This window comes from Ochotona princeps, chromosome 2, assembly GCF_030435755.1.
Source record: "Ochotona princeps isolate mOchPri1 chromosome 2, mOchPri1.hap1, whole genome shotgun sequence".
In the NCBI taxonomy this organism is placed as follows: domain Eukaryota; kingdom Metazoa; phylum Chordata; class Mammalia; order Lagomorpha; family Ochotonidae; genus Ochotona; species Ochotona princeps.
The window spans coordinates 41213289-41235518 of record NC_080833.1 but is presented as its reverse complement, the minus strand read 5'-3'; the positions used below and the strand labels follow the sequence as shown (position 1 = coordinate 41235518).

The 22230-nt window shown below is 40.6% G+C and overlaps 2 protein-coding genes across 9 annotated transcripts in view; one reads left to right on the top strand and one right to left on the bottom strand.

Annotated features, from left to right (window-relative positions):
* NRDC (nardilysin convertase) overlaps positions 1-20988 on the top strand; it is an 85001-nt gene extending 64013 nt beyond the window's left edge. Inside the window, exons 15-31 of the mRNA XM_058654996.1 lie at positions 3124-3228; positions 5606-5729; positions 6261-6347; positions 7526-7645; positions 7926-7977; positions 9495-9645; positions 11970-12097; positions 13471-13633; positions 14378-14409; positions 15559-15697; positions 17529-17576; positions 17835-17887; positions 18250-18333; positions 19234-19324; positions 19794-19910; positions 20565-20654; positions 20768-20988. Of these exons, the coding sequence (XP_058510979.1) occupies positions 3124-3228; positions 5606-5729; positions 6261-6347; positions 7526-7645; positions 7926-7977; positions 9495-9645; positions 11970-12097; positions 13471-13633; positions 14378-14409; positions 15559-15697; positions 17529-17576; positions 17835-17887; positions 18250-18333; positions 19234-19324; positions 19794-19910; positions 20565-20654; positions 20768-20962 (1779 nt within the window). The 3' untranslated portion in view covers positions 20963-20988. The remainder of the gene's footprint in view (positions 1-3123; positions 3229-5605; positions 5730-6260; positions 6348-7525; positions 7646-7925; positions 7978-9494; positions 9646-11969; positions 12098-13470; positions 13634-14377; positions 14410-15558; positions 15698-17528; positions 17577-17834; positions 17888-18249; positions 18334-19233; positions 19325-19793; positions 19911-20564; positions 20655-20767) is intronic.
* Positions 20989-21589: 601 nt separating this feature from the next.
* The window catches only part of OSBPL9 (oxysterol binding protein like 9), a 162650-nt gene continuing 162009 nt past the window's right edge, over positions 21590-22230 (bottom strand). For all 8 annotated transcript variants that reach the window (XM_058654925.1, XM_058654928.1, XM_058654920.1 and 5 more), the window contains one exon: positions 21590-22221. In XM_058654925.1, the coding sequence (XP_058510908.1) occupies positions 22147-22221 (75 nt within the window). In that variant the 3' untranslated portion in view covers positions 21590-22146. The remainder of the gene's footprint in view (positions 22222-22230) is intronic.

The following is a 22230-nucleotide window of genomic DNA, read 5'->3' as shown; positions in this document are numbered from 1 at the left end:
CTGAAGCCTGAAGCCTCTTCAGAGTCTCACATAGATACAGGGGTCTGAGTACTTGGGCCATTTTCTGCTGGCTTCCCAGTTAGCAGATACCTGGGTTAGAAGTTAGGCAGGCTGGGCCCAGCATGGTAGCCTAATGATTAAATCCATGCGTTGCATGTGCCAGTATCCCATTTGGGCACTGGTTCATATCCTGACTGCTCCACTTCTGATCCAGCTACCTGCTTATGGCCTGGGAAAGCAAGTAGAGGGTGCCCCAAAGCCTTGGGACCCTGTACTCAGTTGGGAAATCCAGAAGACCCTGTCTTCAGATCAGCTTTAGCTTAGGCAGTTGCGACCACTTGGGGAGTGAACCAGCAGATGGCAGATCTTTATCTCTCCTCCTCTCTGCAGATCTGCCTTTCCAATAAAAATAAATCGTTTAAAAACAATGGAGCAGCCAGGACTTGAATAGCACTCATATGGGATGCCAGAGTTGTGGGCAGTAGCTGAACTTGTTAGGTCACAGTGGTATCCGCCATCCCAATTCTGTTTGTTAAACAAAGAGATTTCTGCTCTTCAGAATTCTTTTTAGCTTTCATTTAAAAAAGAAAATAGGAATGGCTTTTTCAAACTCTTTTTTTTAAAATGTTAGAATTTTTAAAAATTTCACACAGGAATATAGATCCATATATTTTAATCTGTTAATCTGTTTTATAGATGAACTATTTGAACTAGTATATGATGAGAAAGCTGTTTAATTAGGTACTTTTCTGTAGGCAGAAAAACAGGAACAATAATAACAGGCAGGGAGAGATTATATGGTAACCAAAAAATGAGAGATTAGGTAGTAGTACGTGTTTAAGAGGATGTGAAGAAATTGAAACTGTGTCCACTGCTGGTGGGACAAAAGCTACTTTGGTAGCCTTTCTTTGAAAAGCTAAGCACAGTTGTCATATGGCCGCAGTTTCACCTGTAGTTATACATCCAACAGAACTGAAAACATTTGTGCACAAAAAAACTTATGATGCACAAATGATTTTTTTTTTTTGAAGAATTTATTGTATCTTCTATTGGAAAATCAGATTTACAGAGAGAAGGAGTGACAGAGAGAAAGATCTTTTGTCTGCTGGGTTACTCCCCATATAGCTGCAATAGTTGGAACTGAGCTGATCAAAAGCCAGGAGCCAGGAATCTCTTCCAGGTCTCCAGGGGTTTGGGCCATCCTGCACTGTCTTTCCAGGCCACAAACAGGGAACTGGATGGGAAATGGAGTAGCCGGGACACGAACCGGCGCCTACATGGAATCCTGGAGCGTTCAAGGCAAGGATTTAGCTACTAGGCTATTATGCCGGGCCCCTGCACAGATGATCTTACCTGCATTGCCTCTTATAGCTCAAAAGTGCAAAGAACCCCAGATGTCCATATACTGATGAATGGATAAGGTAAAGGTGGAATATGCATGTTATGAAATATTGTTTAGCTACGAGAAGAGCTTGTCTATTTAACACATGGATGAACTTTGAAAATAGACTAAATGAAAAAAGACAGTTATAAAGAGTCACATAGTAAATGAATTTGCTTGTATAAAATACCCAGAATAGGTAATTTTTCACAGAGACAGGACATAGATTTAATGGCTACTGGGGGTTGGGAGAAGTTAATAGTGGAGAGTCAACTGCCTAATGGGTTTGAGGTTTCCTTTTGAAATGGTCCAACTGTTTTGAAATTGTGGTGTTTTTGAGATTGTGGTGGTGGTAGCTCAGCTTTGCAAATATGCTAAAAATCACTCATTTGTACACTTTAAAAGGATACTTTCCGGTTGTGAGTTTGATCTACAAAAAAATTAGTAGTTTATATTTAAGTGTTTCCTCCCCATCCCCAACACCTTGTTTGATACTTTGGCACTAAGGTCTGCTTTTAAGCAGGATTCTTAGAGCTTGCTCACAAGAAATTATGGTATCGCTCAGTTTTGTACCATATTGCAAGTAAGTAGCTGCAAAAAAAAAAGAGATTAGAGTGGGAGGAGTCTTCGAGCAGTAATGGTAATTCAATACTTAGTCACGGATGGTTCATAAAGGTTTTTTGGGAATGTTCACTGTGACTCTTACTCTATTTTTATGTCAAAAAGTAATATTCTGTAGTTCAGTGTGTGCATATCTCATTTCCACTCTACTTTTATTTCACCTTCACTTTTATTCTATTTTCTATTGGATGAGAAATGACCCATATTGTATAATGAAGGCCTGGGAAGAATGGTATTTTGAGTGGCCACCCCTGCACCCGCATTCACTAGGGACTGCGGAAGTCATCTAATGTATCTGTATCTATTTCAGTCTTAAAAATTTTGTGTATCTGAGTACTCAGTAAATACTTGGTTGTTTTCTTCTGGAAAAATATTTCGGTTTCATATAGGTCAGAGAACTTGTGATTAGTTTTTTTGTTTTTAATCGAAGTAAAACACGTTGATTTCATCCATGATTACAAAAGGTTTTTAGGTGATTGTGCTGGAGTGATAAGACCTCAGCCTTTAATGACCTCACAGTCATGTTGGGAGTATTTGATTATTAAACAATCATTTGCAGTTCACTGTGAAAACTGCAGGTGTGAAGACACAGCTGTGACAGGAGTAGACTCTTGTGGGCCTGTATAGGCTCAAAATAGGAAGTGGTGGAATGCGGGGTTAATCATCAGGTAGCCGCGCAGCTGTTTTCATGGAACTCAGGACATCATATTTAAGAAATGTATTTATATATTTGAAAAGCAAAGAGAAAAAAGAGCCTTTTTCTATTTGTTTATCCCTCAAGTATCACAAAAATTTGGGGCTAATCTGGGGTAAAGCTGGGAATTGGGAATTCTGTCCTGGTCTTGTACATGCACGGGAGGAACTTCATGACCCAAGCCGTGGTTGCTGCTCCCAAGGTTGCCTTGGCACGAAGCCAGAGCCAGAAATTGGGCTGGTGTGGGATGCAGAGTCTTCAGCTACTAGTCTAAACACTCATTCCTTGAACATGAGGTTCTTAAGCTGCAGTTAGGTCTGTCTATATCTGTTTAAAACAGTTTCATTCTTAGAGAAAATTTGTCTGATACAAATAAATGGTGTTAATGGAGAGGTTTCTGGTCTGAAATAATGTTTTCTCTTTACAGACTGATCCAGTTGAGTATGTGGAAAACATGTGTGAAAACATGCAACTGTATCCACTGCAGGACTTTCTCACTGGAGATCAGCTGCTTTTTGAATACCAGCCAGATGTAAGGAGGTTTCCACTTCTCAAACTTTTTTAGGGAAAGTAGAGTATGAAAGTACAGAAATAAATTTAAGAACTGTGGGAATGGGGAAAATGTGGTTATATTTTTAGTTAGGATATTTCTGATTTTAAAAAAAGTAATCATTTTTATCTTATCTGAAAAAAGAGAGAAAGAGACAGAAGAAAGAGTTTATCAAATGTATGAAACAGCTGAAGTTGGTTCAGGCGAAAGCTGAGTCCAGAACTCAGTCTGGGTCTCTCCTGTGTAGGTGACACGGACTCAGTACTTGGTCATCATCTGCTGCCTTCCAGGATCCGCATTCAAACAAGCTTCTCCCAGTTTCCTGGAGTTAGAAGTAGAATGGGGATTTTAACCCAGACACTCCAGTATATGGGATGCAGGGTGTTCCAAATTGTATCTTAATAAATATATCCAATGCCAGCCCCCTTCCTTTTATTAAAATAGAAGAAATGTTAAGAATTTTGGACAATTTATTTTGTATTTTATTTTGTTTTTATTTGAAAGGCAGTTACAGAGAGGAGAGACAGAGAGATCTGCCAGGAGCTTCTGGATCTCCCATGCTGGGGCAGGGTCCCAAGCACTTGGGCCATCCTCCATTGCTTTCCCAGGCCATAAGCTGGGACACATATTGGAAGTGGAGCATCCAGGAAATGAACCAGCACCTAACATGGGAAGCTGGAGGAAGCCTGGCCTATTGTGCCACAACACTAACCCAGAAAATTTCTTTTGGTTCTTTTAAATGATGATCTTTTAATTGAAAAGGAGAAAAACCTAAATTCTCGAGGTGATTTTAGTTTATCAGGTATTGAAACAACTACAGGAAATGGTCAAATCAGTTCTTGATGTGGGCATCAGGGTGCCACAGGTTAAGCCATCTCCTGGGACATTTGCATCTCATCTCAGAGTGGTGCCTTGAGTCCCTGCTTGCTTTGTGTTTCTGAATCAACTTCCACCACTGCCCCTTGGAGACAGTGGATGTGGCGGAGTACCTGGGTTCTCGCCACCCCCTGGCAGATGCACTTGGAGTTCCTGGTTTCTGTCCTGCTTGGCCCCACCCTGGCTGTTACAGGGCATTGCACAGAATATCCCTCTCCCCCTCTCTCTCGTTCTACCTTTCAAATAATGAGTGAATAAACAAACATTAAAAAACCAAATCAGTTCCTAAAAATTACTTGGCTTCTAAACAAACTTGAAAAAATACTTGCTTTTCAGTTTAATAGAAGATTTGGGATAATTGTTCATGAGTTTAAAAATATTGGAAAAATATAAGATCCCTTGATTTTAAAATATGACTTATCCATAATACAAATACATATACACTATACAAAGACTCGGTCAGAGTCACTATTGCACTATCAGAGTATGGCATTTTGCAGCTTAGAGTGCAGCAGTTGTCAACCCTGGGCAGTTTTGCCCCATGGAATGCTTTTCAGTGTCTGGAGATGGTTTGGTTGTCACGTCTCGGGGGGTGGGTAGGGGTTCTCTGGGGTCTGGTCTTCAGAAGACAGAAGTGCCACTAAGCATCCTGTAATGCAGAAGGTGCACGTCACCATAAGTAATTGTTCAGCCCAAGATGGTCATAGTGCTGAAGGTCAGGAACTTCGGCAAAGAGCATTCTAAATAATTTCAATGGAGTTGGGAAAAGTAAAGGAGGAACTAAACCACACAGGCATCCCCAGGGTGGGTGTGCTTAGGGTCCTCTGTGTGTATGTGAGTGCCACTTACTCTTTTTTTCCTCAAAGGGGTGGTTTTAAAATGGTAGTTAGGATTCCACATCAACCTATAAAATTCTTTGTTTGGTGTTCATCACATCAGTAGCGTTACTGAAGGAAATCTTGCAGTAGCATCATTCTTTGGTGTGAGGTGATATAAAACATGGCTGTTAAGATTATGTTCTTTGAAATCATGCCCAAACTTGCTTAGGATTCTGCTTTTGCTGCTTTTAGATGTATTTTGTACAAATTACATAACCTGTAATCCATGCAAATTATTTAACTTTTAATCTGTGAAGCTAAATATTAATCTTGATAGAATGGATATACCATAGGAATTTTTTTTTTTTTAAGTAGTGCTTGAAATGACATCTGTTAACCACTGCTTGGCACATAGTAAAAGGTTAGTAAAGGATAGCTGTTTTTACTGCTGGTGTTATTAATATATAGGACTAGAGAATTGAGCAGTGTCCAAAGAATTATCCAGAAATTTGTTTTATATTTGTTAGTTATACCTCAGTAAGCCTGCGCAGGTTTAGGCTGCTTGTAACTGTGACTAGTTTCTTGAGCATTAAGGTGCTAGGACCATGGGGCCGGCCAACAGAATTGTTACTGTGTGTGTCTCTCCTCTTCCTCCCTTTTATTAGGTCATTGCTGAAGCCCTTGATCAGCTAGTTCCTCAAAAAGCAAATCTTGTTCTTCTGTCTGGTGCTAATGAGGGAAAGTGTGACCTCAAGGAGAAATGGTTTGGGACTCAATATAGTATAGAAGGTAAAATATTAACAACTATACTACATTTATTTAGATCTGACTCATCTGGGAATTTGTATTCTTTCATAATATTTTTAATGGTTTTATGGGGGGACAGTATTTTGTTTGAAAGTTCACTTTGAAATGAAATACTACTTTGTTGGATGTTGTTTTTTGCTATATTATGTCTTTATAAAGCAAGGAAAAAATCCTATTTTGATATTTTAGGGTCAGAATTTTAAATTTTATTATAGAAATTTGATTCTAAAACTTCAGTGTGCATGTGTATCACCTGGAGGCATTATTACAGTAGGGTTTTGATTCAGTGGGTGTGGATGGGGTCTAAGAATCTATTTCCAGGGATGTTTCAGGTAATGCCAGTGCTTTTCAGATCACACTATGAATGCTAAGCTTCTAGCATGCCATGTCAGTTATAATGTTCCTGAGAAAGGAGAATTTATCTGTGAAGGGCAGTTGAAACCTGGCTTGTTATTAGAAGAGTACGGAATGTTGCCTTTGGTATTCGAATCTGTTTGTTTTTCTTCTCTACAGATGTTCAGAACTCTTGGAATGAACTATGGAAGAATGATTTTGAATTAAATCCAGAACTTCATCTTCCAGCTGAAAACAAGTACATAGGTTAGTAAAATAGCAAACATACAAATTCTACCCATGTGCTAATAGGTATACCTGCATAGTATGTTATGTTGTACATAATACCTTTGAAATATATTTCACATTCCCAATAATATTCTTGGGTTGACATTCTCTGTTCTTATTTCTATGTAAGCAAAGTGAGGTTTAGTAAAGCAAGGTAAGTTGTTCAAGGTTTAGTTGGTAAATGTACTTAAGACACACTGATATTAGTCTTTTATGTTTTTTTTTTCCTTGTATCTCATTGTTGATCCTTTCATATCATTCTCTTTAGGACTTGTTACTGTCTTGTATGTTTTTCAGTCTTCAAGGGTGCATATTAGAAGGTTTTCAAGTCAATGTAATGGATTTTAATCAGTGTAGTGGGTCATGAAAGTATATAGAGAGGAATAGCAAGATATTTTTGCATATAGAAAGGTATTATTAAAGAAATTTTGTTCCATATGGATGTGTGTGTGCATGCATATGTCTGCTTATTAGTTTTCAATGGAAAACATACTTTGTAAGCAGCAGTAAGAAAATAATACATATATTTAAAAGGATGTCTTCGTAATTTGGGTGGGAACACAGTACAGCTGCCTTGACCAAAGGCTCCTGTCGTAGTTGAAATGGCTTTAGAAAAGTAAGGAAGCAGAAGGTATGAAGATTAGAATCAACTGCTGGAAAACTGCAGATCTTCAGACTTAGTTTAAGTTCAAGATCATTTTTTTAAAAGATTTATTTTCATTGGAAAGGCAGCAGGTTTACAGAGAGAAAGATCTTCTGTCTGCTTGTTCACTCCCCAAGTGGCCACAACGGCCAGAGCTGTGCCGATCTGAAACTGTTCCAGACCTAGTAGTTTCTTCAGGGTCTCACACATGGGTATAGGGTGCCAAGGCTTTGGGCCATCATCCATGCCTTCAAGGCCACAGAGAGCTGGATGGGAAGTAGAGCAGCCAGGACATGAACTGGTGCTCATGTGGGATCCCAGCACATCCAAGGCGAGAATTAGCTACTGAGCCATTGCACAGAGCCCTAAGATAATTTTTTTATAATTATTGCTCCATGAACTTATTGTACTCCGGTATTTGAATTTAACTTGTTTTTGTTAAAAAAGAAACGTTATCTAGACTGCAGAATTCTGCTGAAAATCTGAATGAATTGTTACTTTTTTCCTCTTTTAGCCACAGACTTCACTTTGAAGGCTTTTGATTGCCCTGAAACAGAATACCCTGTTAAAATTGTAAATACTCCACAAGGTTGCCTGTGGTATAAGAAAGACAACAAATTCAAAATCCCCAAAGGTAAAAAAATCATTAAAGGAGTAAAATAAGTCACACAGCTCTTTGTGAAAATCACTTTATATTAGTGTTTATATTTATCTTCTGTCTGTAACTCTGGTTTATAAATAAATTTGTAAGAAAATGAAAATTTAAGTTGGATGTAAGGATTAGTTTATTAGAGGATTTAAAGAATGAATAAGGGGACAATAATAGATGAATAAAATAACAGATATGTAAAATGCAGATATATAAAATGGATGTCTGGATTTCTGTATTTATATTTGGTCTTCTTTTCTTCCAGCGTATATACGTTTCCATCTGATTTCACCTTTGATACAGAAATCCGCTGCAAAGTAAGCCATTGTTTTCTTCTGGAAGACCTGTTTTTACTTAAAGAGATATTTTGTTTCATTAGCAATCATTCTGTTATGTTCTCTGTTAGTATGTAAGATGTATTGTTGATTTATGTGAGGTTTTTTGGGTTGTTGTTGTTGTATTTGAATCTATGCTAAACATTAACATGGAGTTGCGATTGTTTCATCCCATCACCCAAATGTAAAACGTCTTGAGTGAGCAGTTACTGGACTGGGAAAGCTCCTGCAAGACCAGTCCTCCTAGTCTGTAGTTAAGACTTGAGGATGGGGGAGTATCTGTTGTTCTTGTATATAAGGAGAGTGAAAGAATGTGATTATGCCTTGTTCTTAACAGATTACTTCCATGTTAATGTAGATAGCTGCTCTGTGGGAGTCAGGGGCTCAAATATGCTGAATCATACAGGAGGCAGGAGGTACTCAAGACTCAAGATGTGTTAGTGCACTTCTTCCTGTCCTTTGCCACTTATCTGTGCAATCCAACCTTTAAATTATGAGCAACACTAAAATTTATTAATATCTATTCTAAAAAATACATTATGCTGGGCCCAGCATGGTGGCCTAGCGGCTGAAGTCCTCATCTTGAATGTGATGGGATCCCATATGGGCACCACTTCCAGCCACATCCAGCTCCTTGCTTGTGGCCTGGGAAAGCAGTCGAGTACCCACATGGGATACCTGGAGGAAGTTCCTGGCTCCAGGTTTCGGACTGGCTCAGCTCCGGCCGTTGTGGCCACTTGAGGAATGAATCAGCAGATGGAAGGTCTTTCTGATTTTCCAATAAAGATAAATAAATCCTAAAAAAAAAAAAAATTACACTCCGCTTTCTGTCATATTTTAGACTTGTCAGAGAGCTTAGGCTTGGAGAATAGCCTTAATCTTCTCTCCAGTTGTTAATGATGCCTGCTTAATTTCCTTTACCCCTGTGATACAAACACAAAGACACACACACACATAAAATCATTTATGTACATGACATGGAAAGGATTGGAAAGCGCTGGGGAAGGTGGAAGTTCTGTAATGTACCCATGAAACTGAGCCCAGAGTAAGCTCTCTTTACTTTTGAACTAAATAGGTATGCTGCTTTATATTCTGGAATAGGGGATTAACATTTTTCTAAAGCCCATGTTTTCAATTCTATTTTTTTTTTTTTAATTTTTATTGAAAGGTAGATTTACAGAGAGAGGGATCTTTGCTTAGCTTCCCACGTGACTGCAGTGGCCAGAGCTGAGGTGATCCAAAGACAGGAGCCAGGAGCCTCTTCAGGGCTTCCACGTAAGGGCAAGTGCCCAAAGACTTGGACCATCCGCTGCTTGTTTTCTTAGGCCATGATCAGGTTGGAACTGAAGTGGCCAGGTCACCAGCCGGCACCCATATGTGATGTTGACACTTGCAGATGGAGGATTAGTCTGTTGAGCCATGGCATCGGCCCATTACTCTACATTTTAATAAGTCAGGTCTTTCTTGTCAACTAATGATGCTTTTTGTATTTTCTACAGTGTGGTTCTCTTTGATATCTTTGTCAATATCCTTACCCATAACCTCGCGGAACCAGCTTATGAAGCTGATGTGGCACAGCTGGAGTACAAACTGGTAGCTGGAGAACATGGTTTAATTATTCGAGTGAAAGGATTCAACCATAAGCTACCTGTAAGTGCAAATACCCTGTTCTCATGCAGAGCTTTAAGGTATTTGTGCTTGTTATAAATTAGTACCAAGCACAGAGGATTATATGTGGGTGCTGGATATAGAAAGAGGTATTTATTAGTGTAGATTATCATGTATTTTCTTGACCTATTTCTGCTGTTCTAACCTTGACTGACCATGTATTAAAATGACATGTCTCATTAAATACTGGCTATGCACACATTGCAACTTATGCTTTAGGCTTGATTTACTTCATTTTGCTATTAGTTTCTCTCTGCCAACAGTGGTATTTAGAATGGTTGGGCTAAATTTTTACCTTGCAAATTTAAAGGATCGTGTGTATTGATTTCCTGGCATAGAGCAGTACTGAAAAGTTTGTGTGTCTTTCCCCTCCTGTTGTATTCTCCCATTGCTTAAGGTATGTGTGCCTTATTTCTCACATAAAAGTTCTGGGGCTTTTAGAAACAAGGTGTATATCATTTCAGAAGTCTATCTCTAGGCATGAATGTGTTCCAGTGTGGTGGTATCAAAAACTTCTTATATAGACAGAGGAAAAAAAAAATAATAGGTGCTAATAACCAAGAGTTAGATCACAAAATATCAAGTAAAATAATGCAGTTTTATATTTAGGCTTCTTGGGTATAGTATATATAATGTTAAGGTGTGGGGAACTGAGTTCATAGAAGAGAAAACTAGAGGAAAGGATCTGTCAGAAGTTAGACCTCTCCTAAGAGGTGATAGCCTCTATTTTGTATAACTCTGAGCTCTTGTCTTTGTACCGTTACACCTCTATCATTATAAAGATAGGTCTTGAAAGGAGGTATCATGGAGTGTTTTACTTTTCTTAACTTTTAACGTTAAAAAAGAGTGTGACTTTGGATCTAAAAAAATGAGTATAGTGGTTATCATTTGATAACTACTATATTTGGAAAGCTTTTGAAAAATATAAGACATAGAAAGCATTTGATGATCTTAATTTTATAATGCTTACATAGCCTTAATACTAAAAGGTAATATATGTAAGATTAGAGACCAGTATCACCTATAGAATATAAATATAAACTTCTTAAAAATTTAAAAATTAAATCCAGCAGTATAGCAAAAATAATAATTCACTGTAACCAAGTACTAGGAATGCCAGGGTTATTTAGTATTAGGAAGTTGATGCGCATAACTCAGTATAATGCAAGTCAAATGTGAACCACTACATTAATAAGTAATAAATGTTAGAATATTACTTCGTAATTTGAGTTGACATTTCAGGAATTAACAGATAACTTAAGCACAATAAAATTTCTAAAAACTAGTAATAATTGTTCTTTTAAATGATGAAATACTAATCATTAAAAATAGGAACAAGCCAAGAATAATCCATGATCACCTCTATTATTTGTCATTGTTTTAGATGTAATTACTGTAATAAAATGGGAAACTGAAATAAGTTTTTGGAAAAGAAAGTATTTTTATAGATTATGTGATTATATTCTTAGGAACCTTGAGATTTAAATAAAACTTCTAAAATAAAAACCCCAAAGTAAAAACATGATTTGCAGTGATGGCCTAAGTACTTTATCACTGCCTTCCAGATGGGACTCCTGATTTAGTTCTTGACTCCTGGCTTCAGCCTTGGCCCAGCTCTGGGCACTGTATGCATTTGTGGATGGTAGCTTTGTCCCTTAACTCCCTTCCTTTTTTTTGTCATTCAAGTAAATTTTAAAAAATCAATCAATAAAAGGAATTTGGATGTGATATGACTGGCCATGGGATTGATGTGCCAAAATCAATGGCCTTCTTCTTATAGTAGCAATAACCACTTAGTACTGGATGGTAACAAATCCACTTACAATGTTATCTGGAAAAAAAATACATAGCAATAAATAGGAAAGGTATAGGAACTGGCTAAAGAAAATTATAAATCTTACTAAAACATAAAAAGAAGATAAATGAGACATCATATTTCTGCATAGGACAGCTTGAAATTTTAAATGTGTGATTGCTTCCAAAATTAATATATAAGAATGTCCTTCTAATTAAAGTTACATTTTAGAGTGGGGGTGGGGAATGCTGGATAATACTGTTTCAAAATTCATTTGGAAAGAACCAGTGTTTCATGAAAATAATAGAGAAATGAAGAAATGTTGCTCCAAATTTAGCAATTATTGAGTATTTTTACCCCCGATGAATCTGAGTCATTATTACTTTTCTGTGTGCCTCATCAGATCTAGTACCATGCTAAGCCCTGGCAAAAACCAGTTAACATGTTAGCCTCCCCCTGCCACCCCGTGAACTTCCAAGCTTTCCCACTTAAGGTGTCTCTGTTCTTTCAGCTACTCTTTCAGCTCATTATTGACTACTTAGCTGAGTTTAACTCCACGCCAGCTGTTTTCACCATGATAACCGAGCAGCTCAAGAAGACCTACTTCAACATCCTCATCAAACCTGAAACTCTGGCCAAGTGGGTATACACAGGACTAGCGTTTGTTTTGAGGGCCTGAAAGTATTTGCCTTCCTAGGTGGGGAGCCTCGGGGCTAAGGCTTGTAGTTCCAGCGCTAGTTAACATACTAGAGTTGCTGTGGTTTAGGAAACCAGCTTATTGGTTTACAAGACTTCTAAACCCACCTCGCACAGTTGTCTGTGAATAGGACTGAAAGTAATGTATTACATTTTATGGGCGACTAGAAGTAAAAAAAGGGGTGGGAAGATATTTTCTCCATTCTTTGTAACAGTTTAAAAATTACTGGCTTAGTTGTAGCCCAAAATTATTTATTGGTGCTTTTAGTGTGTTGGATGTTGTGGTGAATAGCTGAGTTCAATTGTGTAATATTTCACGTATCTGGCAGTCTCCGCTATCCAGAATGCAGTCCCTCTTCCACAAGACAGCCGGAGGGATGTGGGCACGGGCCTGCCAATGCTTCAGTCCTCTGCTACTCAGCATTTCCCTTGGACCTTTCAGCAGAGCCTTGGCTTGCTTCCGTCCAGGGTTGCTGGTAGCTGTAAGATAACTGTAAGAGAGAAGTACCTCAAAGGGATACGAGTTTTTGTGGGGGGCACAGAAAGATCCTCTCAAAACAAGCATAGCCCTTTGAGCACATGATTTCAAAATCCTTAATAACTCATGGTCTGATCATAATGTGGTACAAAAACTGATGACCAAATATAAATTGGAGAGCTGTCTGCAATACTTGATGTGATGAATAGCCCTGCATACCTAGAAGCCTGAATATTACTTTATCCATTGAAACACTACTTAACTAAAATCTAATAATTCCAGAAATTTACTATATTAAAGTATAGAACAGAAATATATCTGTTGAGGATTTATGTACTAGATTTATTATAACAAATTCATATATATATGTGTGTTCATTTGATTCTCACTGAAATTATGAATGGGAGGCAGTATTGCTTTCCTTGTATTACAGATAAAGCCACTGACTCACAAATATAAGGCAAAATTTCAAGTGCAAACAACTTGGACAGGGGAACATTGGGGTGGGGAAGAGGTTACACTGATTTTGTAATGGACTGATTATTTACGCCATGTTGTCACTGCAATAATTAATAGCAATTGTAGCCTTCAATAACTAATAAAATTTTAATAAGATTTCATACCACAATGCTAGTAGTTTTAAATGGGCATATGAAGAGGAGTTTATTTATGGGAGTACATTGTTGGATAGTAAACTTATTTCAAAGTCTGTATATGCAATTTTAAATGTTTCTGGTAGTATACTGTGTTGTGGTAGAAACTGTCTTTCTTTAGAAACATGTCTATACAGGCCTGACAAACAGTTCATAAAACCTCTGTTCCACTGTTCTTTGTACAGAGATGTGCGGCTTTTAATCCTGGAATATGCCCGTTGGTCTATGATTGACAAGTATCGGGCTCTGATGGATGGCCTTTCCCTTGAGTCTCTGCTGAGCTTCGTCAAAGAGTTCAAATCCCAGCTCTTTGTTGAAGGTCTGGTACAAGGGAACGTCACAAGCACAGTGAGTGTGGAGTGCCATGCTGCTGTGGGCAGGGAGGAGTGCAGCTAGAACCCTGCGGGTGCGTCAGTCCTGCTGCAGTGGGGAAGCATTGCAGGGAAGGTCAAGGTGATGGAGAGAGTGGCCCCTCTTGAGGCTGGACCAGTGTGACCAGGAACCTGTCCGTCTGATGTATGAGGGAGGTTGCTGATAATGGACTAACTTGCATGACTGAATTTACTGTACTTATGTGGGGGTTTTGAAAAGTTAGAGGGAATGGAATTTGAAAATTATGTGCAATTTTCCATGAGTTTGAAGGCCCCCTGTACTTTGGTTTTATTTATTGAAGATTGTATGTGGAAACCCTAACCGTTTAATATAAAGGTTACACTGGGTAGTGAGAATGGTGTATCCTATGGCAAGTGGAGAACCTTTGAGATACGTGAGGGTCTGTGGATAAGAAGCATCCAGATAAGCTGGTTATGAGGCTGTCGTAAATGTTATCTACCGAGGGCATAGCCTAGTAAGGTAAACTGACCTGAACATCTATGGGTAAATAGAAAGGCGAGGAAACCAGAAGGGCAGCTGTTAGGAGCCACAAACTGTTTAGCAAGCAATAAACACTGAATCATTAAAGATTAATTCAGTATTTAGGTAACAGGTTCTGTTTCCCTAATGATTATCCAAACAATTAGATAATTGATAGTTTCTAGTTCTGTGTGAAATTGTCACATGGGCTTAGTATTCTTTCCTTTTCGTGCCTTGTAGGAGTCTATGGATTTCCTGAAATATGTTGTTGAGTAAGTATTGGGTTCTATGTTTGCTTTTTTAAGATTTTATTTATTTGAAAGGCAGAGTTGCCCAGAGAGCAGAATATGTACATAGGTAGATGGATATATAGATTTTCCATTCAGGTTTCACTCTCCAAATGGCTACAGTGGTCAGGACTGTGCCAGGGAGAAGCCAGGAATGTGGAGGTCCATCCAGGTCTCCCCTGTGGGAATCCAAATACTTGAGTCATCCTCCACTGCTTTTGTGTGTGGTTTAGTAGGGAGGTGGATTGAAGTTGAGCAGTCAGGACTTGAACCAGTGATGATATGGGATCATAGCAGCAGCCTAATGTACTATGCCACATGGTGGTCCTGATTGTGAATTTCTTATCCTGAGAATCTTCACAAGCAATAAGGCAAAAAAATAGCAGGAACTAAAAATGATGGTGGAGATAGTGAAGTGAATTTGAGTACTCACAATAAAGATACTGAAGGTAGGGGGCTGGCATTTTGATTCGATTGGTTAATCCTCCACTGCCAAGCGCAGGCATCCACATGGGTGGTTCATGTCCAGGCTGCCACATTTCCTATCCAACTCCTTGCTTATGGCCTGGGAAAGCAGTGGAGGATGGCCCAAGTACATGGGACCCTACGTACCTGTGTGGGAGACCTGGAAGAGCTCCTGACTCCTGGCTTCAGATTGGCTCAGCTCCAGCTGTTGTGGCCATTTGAGTATTGAACCAGAAGATAAAAGATTTTTCTCTCCTTTCTGGAAATATGTCTACAATAAAAATAAAGAAATTTAAGGTAGAAATAATGTGGAATTTAGAATACTAACAAAATCAGAATATTAGAGAAAACTATAGAAAAACTGAAAACTAAGCTGTGAAACCCATATTACATTATAATTGCTTTTGTTCATAAACTCAGTTTCTTTTCATGATATTTAAATGATAAAGGCTTGGAGGCTTATGTGTCCTTAACCAGCAAGAGCGCATGCATTGAGTGCTTAGTTGATTGCTAATCTGCTCATCATTGAAATGTTATCTCTAGTGGACTTTGTTGTGGTCTGTCAACAAAGCAATCCAGAGGGGTCTGGGGGGAGCCTGGCTGCCATCGCAGTCGTGAGGGTAAAGCACTAAGGTTCCGTCTCCAGGACTCATGCCGGTTCTCTTGCAGCAAATTGAACTTCACACCTTTGGGCCAGGAGATGCCTGTGCAGTTCCAGGTGGTTGAGCTGCCCAGCAGCCACCACCTGTGCAAAGTGCGAGCTCTGAACAAGGGTGACGCCAACTCTGAAGTCACTGTGTACTACCAGGTCAGTTAGCCCCGTTGTGCAGCCATCTCATGGCTGAGAAACTTCTGGTCCTAAAGCCAAAAATGTGGTGCAACAGATGTAGAATTGAGTGACCCCATGACCTCTGAGACCCTTTTGTAGTCCAATCCGTGGAGTAATTCTTGGGCCATTTATCCACTTGATGCAACTCTACTTAAAATCTCTCCTGCCAGTGAAATTGATCCCTTTTTAGTCACAATGAGGTATTATTTTTTGTCTTTAATCACCTAACCACTCACTCTCTGTAGGGACAGGGACTGGATTGTGGGTAGAAATTCCCAGATGTTCTGATAGAATTCCAAGCAGCAGGAGGACATTTGTTAAAAAGATAGTTTGGAACAACAGACGAAAGTAACCTTAATCAAGCAATCAATATACAGTAAACAGAAAATTTCATTAGTCATGAAGGTCACCTAAGATTCATTACCTCTTAAATAAACCCAAGGTTTAGAGCCTCTTGTTTGTCTGAGGTCACACCTTCTGGGGTCTCAAACTTACTCCTCTGTCCTCACATCTGTGTTGTTTCCACATCATTCTAGAAGGTTGGAGCTTAACAGTCTCAGTTGCTTTAGCCTGTGGTTAGTCCCACTCCTAGGATTGAGAGGATATCCCCTGAGTTTGTCCAGCCTGATCCCTTACTGCCCAGTTAGAGCTCTTCAAGCTGGTTCCAGGTTTCCAGCTGACCACTGATTGGCGCTTTGGATGACACAACCGCATTATGTTCTTGTGTTTCTGTCCCTGGGCCTGAGTGTTATCCTGATGTTGTCCTGGTCTGGCTGTCTGAAGCAAATCCACCTGACTAGTATCCTGCCATCTCTAGTGAAGCTGACCCTTGCCCTGGTTCAGCCTAATGAGTCCTTTGATTGAGGTGCCACGGTGGTTCTGGAGCTGGGGTGGTTTTTGTTTTCTCCCCAAAAGGCCCCACTTCTACATGGAGCCTGTTTCCTTGGCTGTAGCATTCTGATGTGCCATCGCTTATCTAGAGCCTGACCACCCAGGCCCAAATGCTATAATACAACCAGGCCCTGCTTAATCTGCAAATCAGAGAAAGGGGTACTAGCCCTGATGTTAGGAAGAATTTCATGTTGTAAGGCTGACTGAGGGTTTTTTCTCGAAGCACTCTTAGCTCCAGCATTCAACACAAGCTGCTGCTTCTGTGAAACTATGTTCCTCCTCACAGCACTTGGGCCTTAGTATTGACACGAGGTTTTGATTAGTTTTGCTGCTGCCCCTTTAGATGGAAACAGGAAGTGTCAGTACTGAATAATGAGGGCTGGCAGGGAACACAGCCTTTATTACTCTAGGCCAGGGGGAAGAGGAGAAATGGGTCTGTCGAAGGAGCTTGCAACACTCTTGCCTCCTGTCCTCCCATCTTGGAGGCTGTTACTCCTCCAATCTCCAGGGCAGCTGGTAGGTGGGCCCCAAGCACGGTTCCTGCCTCTTCCGTAGTTTTCTTATGAACAGGCTTGGATTCCTGTGTGTTGCCACAGAAACTCCGTTTTTCTCCTACATGAATAGCCCCAAGTATCCCTTCCTGAAGGCCACACATTGTTTTCTTCTGAGAGGCTTGAATGCAAGTCCTTGACTTTAGCCTGTGTCCCTTTGGCAGGCCAGCCTGTTGGGCTTGCCTCCATGTCAGCCTGTGACTTCTGTGTTAGTGCTGGGAATATAAACAATCAAAGATGTGGCTGAGATGTAGAAGGAAGAGGGAGTGGGGATGATACCCGAATAAGTGGGAGTCAGGAAAAGCTGGATTATTCAACAGATCTGTAAGTTGTGGGGTACTGGTGGTCTGATTACCTTCTCCTTCCAGTCAGGCACCAGGAGTCTAAGAGAATACACTCTTATGGAGCTGCTTGTGGTAAGTCGATTAAGGGGAATGGAGGTGTTGAGGAGCCCCCAGTCCCGAGGCTTAGCCTTTCTGCTGGGGCCTAGGGGTCCTGTGTCGTCAGAACTGTACTGGGAAGGTAAGATGCTGCAAGCATGAAACAGGGCATCTGGGCCATTTAGGAGGTGATAAGGGAGGCTGAACTTTGGACATGCGAAATACTTGGTGGGGAAAAATGGAGGTTCCTCTGCTAGAAGGTGTTGGGCTGATGGGTAGTATATTCAATTACAGATGCACATGGAAGAGCCTTGTTTTGACTTCCTTCGAACCAAGCAGACCCTTGGGTAAGTCGTCTGGCAAGGACAGAGCTCAAACAGCATCTAGGTCTTGTTCTGCAGGGTGAATATTCTGACTGAACAGCCTTCCACACTCCATGCCTGCTTGTCACAACTTTGAGAATTTGCATCTTGGCTATGATTGGCTTTCAGTTTGCTCAAGTTACATGGACAACAAGACAAAAAGCTAGCTGTGGTCTCCAGTTGAGAAGGGTTGATCCTGTATGAAGTAGCTGCATCCACATTTATGGGTCTTTTGGGACCTCCCAAGATCCAAAGATGATAGGTGGAAATCTGCTCACAGTGCCTTTGAGGGCTGGACCCATGGGACTGACTGCCTGAGCTCATGTAACTTTTCACTTTGGCTGTAGGTACCATGTCTACCCTACGTGTAGGAACACATCTGGGATTCTGGGATTTTCTGTCACTGTGGGGACTCAGGCAACCAAATACAAGTAAGTACTGTGCAGAAGCTCGAACCTGTCTTTCTGGACACAGAGAATGGGGGCAACTCTGATGAAGCAGGGTTGGAGAGATGTGGGCGTCCTAGCTGCCCTCATGCAGGACTGATCACTGAATGAATGGTTCCAGTGAGTTCATAGAATTTTGCCTCAAAGTCCTATGGCTACAATGCAGGACTTGCGAATGTTTCTTCTCTGGCAGCCCTGAGAACAAAAGAGCGAGCAAGGATGCCTGATGTGACATTCATGTTAGAACCAAGGTGCAAGGCCTTGATGGGTCTTTGCAGTGGTCACATGCACCTGCAGCTGTCTCAGAAGAAGTTATGGGGAACTTGGCCTGCATGTTAGGGTGGGGTGTGGTAGTAGAGCTCTTCCCTTTCTCTTCCCTCTCAGCTTCAGGTAGAGTTCTGAGGTGTGAGAAAACACCCTAGCCTTTGTCTTCAGATAAGGGTATGATAAGATAATGCAGGGATGGGTGTTTGCTGTAGCAGTTACACTGCTGCTGTCCTGCACATCCCATATTGGTGTTTCTGGTTCAAGTTCCAGCTTCCTGCTAATGTGCACCGTCGGAGACAGCACATGATGGCTCAAGTACTTGGGTCTCTATCAGCCATGTGAGAGGCCCAGATTGAGTTCTGGGCTCTCAGGTTTGCCCTGACTATGTGCAGGGATTCAAGGCATGAGCCAGCTGATGGAAGATCTCCCCGTTTCTCTGTTATAAAAAAATGCCACACACTCCCCAAATAAAACTAAACAAGAACACACAACCAACCAAAAAAAATCCAACATGCCATAAACCTTTTGAATTACCCTAATGGAATTCCTAGTACCTAATCCTCCTTATGCTTGATACTAAGTCTCTGATGACCTTTAAATTCAGATGTTTTATTTCAGCTCTGAAGTTGTTGATAAGAAGATAGAAGAGTTTCTTTGTAACTTTGAGGAAAAGATCGAGAACCTCACTGAAGATGCATTCAATACCCAGGTGACTGTACTGCCTTGTCATTTGTCCTATGGCTTATACAAGCCCTCAAGGGACCAGACATAGTAGTTATGAATTCATCTTAGTAGTAGCGGTAGACAGAGCTCCCTTCCTCTTGGCCAGGACACATCCGAGTCTTTCTACACTACCCGGGAAGTCTTTCTACACTACCCACATGGGTAGCAGGAACCAACTGCTTCCATGGTTTGTATTAAAAGGAAGCTAGGATCAGGATCTGGTGCTGGACCCAAAATTTGAAATGGGATGCAAACAACTCACTAGGTTAAATACCCACCTGCAGACATTAGTCTTAATAGTACTATGTCCTGGCCTTGTTTTTAACTACAATGTTCATCTACCTTCACACTCCTCCTTACCATGCTGGCACACACACCAGAAGCCACAGTACCAAGGCTTTTTTCTGGGGGAACTAGTGTGATGCCTTGCCTGAGTGACTTTTTGGTGGTCATAGGTCACAGCTCTGATCAAGCTCAAGGAGTGTGAGGACACCCACCTTGGAGAGGAGGTGGACAGGAACTGGAACGAAGTGGTGACACAGCAGTATCTCTTTGACCGACTTGCCCACGAAGTAAGTTTTTAAAGCAATCCTGATGTAACACTGGTAAGAGTTCCTGCTTTTATAGGAGTCATAAGTCCAAGAAAAACTGTATGGTGTACAGGAGTTTGGCTTGATCACAGTAATTACATGTTTATTTTTTGGCCTGATTCATCAGTTTTCAGACTTGTTTTGGTAGCACCTTTCTTAAGTGGCTATGTAAGGCCTAGCACCAAAGTGTTAAGCCTGTCTCCCTCATCCAGCTCCACATTTATACTACAAAATTAGGTTCATCACAGGATATTATAGAGAGGATTTTGTTAATGAAAATGGAAAATTAGTCTGGATGGGATTTCTCCTGGATTTCCTTTTTCCTGGTGCACATCTTGACTACTCTGAACCAAATGCAGCAACTTAGAAACAGCTCTGGGTTCTGTAATCCAGTGTCGCCATGGCTATCACTGCTGGCTGAGGCAGAGGAGTTATTTAACAGGAGGCTTTAGTCCAGCTAACATGTAATGTAGCTCATTGCTATGAAGTGACATGTCATAGCGCTTCATCTTTAGCATTCTCTGGACCCTGAAAAAGATCAAATGCTTAAACAGGGCCTAGGTCAGCGTGGGTGGGTGATGTTTAAGAGCTGTCTTCCTTCTGAAACATTTTTTCCTATCTTCCCTTCCCCTGTAGATTGAAGCACTGAAGTCCTTCTCAAAATCAGACCTGGTCACCTGGTTTAAGGCTCATAGAGGACCAGGAAGCAAAATGCTCAGCGTTCACGTAAGTATGATGAATTAATTATAATTCAGTTCTTTCCAGGGTGGTTGTTTACCAGTTGTGGACAAAGACCCAAAACAGGTCTTTTCTCACCCTGAGATTTCTGCCTTTTCCAGGTGGTTGGATATGGTAAATACGAGCTGGAAGAAGATTCAAACTGTTCTGGCGAGGATTCAAACTCTTGTGAAGTGATGCAGCTAACCTACCTGCCGTCCTCTCCTCTGCTGGCAGATTCTACCATCCCTATTACTGATATCAGGGCTTTCACATCAACACTCAGCCTTCTCCCTTACCATAAAATAGTCAAATAAACAAACTGCAGTCTTGTTGGCCTGAAGCAGCGTGTATCGAAACGTGTTTATATTTTATGGAGTGCTACTGCTTTAGGGCTTCTATTGAATTTTTGCACTGGCATCATGGAGTTCAATTTAGTTTTTAATCGTTTCTAAGACTAACAAATCCAGGGTAATAGCTGACAAAAAAAGGTGGCAGCAGAGTGGGCCAAGTGTGACTGCAACACCTGGAGCAGCAGTCGGGAAGCCCTGGCTGGGGTCTTGTTCTTGAGAGGCATATTGTAACGGATGTGTTTTTAGTACCTAAATGCTAGGTACCCATTCCTGCTTTTTTTTTTTTAATGTATTTTTAAATAAAGAGTTCCGTATTTCCCTTCAGAATGAGCCATTTGTGGCATTCTTCTTGTTTCCCAAACCACCTCAAGGAAAGCACACTGAGCCCTACATGTTCCGTGTGTGTTTGGTGAGCACTGCAGAACAGCATGCTGAGGGCTAAAGACGGCATGGAGCACAGAAACATGGGACTCCTTGGCTTCAGGGCTGACACGTTAACTGGCTTCCAAGTTTAACCACAAAGATAATGAAAGCACTTTGAAAAGGTTGGAAAAATTACTTTATGAAGCTGTAAAGAAGCACTGAGTATAATTAAACAGTAATCCAGGGTTAAATACAATTTAATAACAGTTCAATTCCAAAATAAAAGTTATTGTAGGTGAAAACATGAAATTTCCTTAACACTTCATTTTGAGTACATTGCACTAATTTTCTAAAACATCTGAGAAACCAATATTTACAACAGATGAAGTATATGAAAAAAATCTCAAGTATATTTGTGTGTGTATATATATATATATTTATAGAATCTGAAATTACATGAACTAGGAAATGGGTTGTGTATCTTAACAGCAAGACTAGAGCTCAGAGCTTGAGACTTGGGTTTATAAATGCTTTTCAGAGCAAGGACTTTGAAAAGGAGCAGACATGTTTTCAAAACATGAAGTTTGTCTCAGGACTGAAGTCAAAATTAACTGCCACGGAGGAAGAAAGGGAGGCTTGTCCTGCTGCACTTGTTCATCTGCGCCAGCAAGTCCAGTATCCCTGAGATAAGAGCCATGGCGACACGCGGGGGGGACGAGGTTCTCCCGCAGGACTGCTGCGTGATTACACCCACTGCCCTGGACGTCAGGGGCAGACTGTCCCACCTAATGCTTGGCAGCACCGAGACGTTTCAGCAATGGCTCATCATAAACCCAGCACTCGCCATCTTCATGAAACAACTGTCAAGG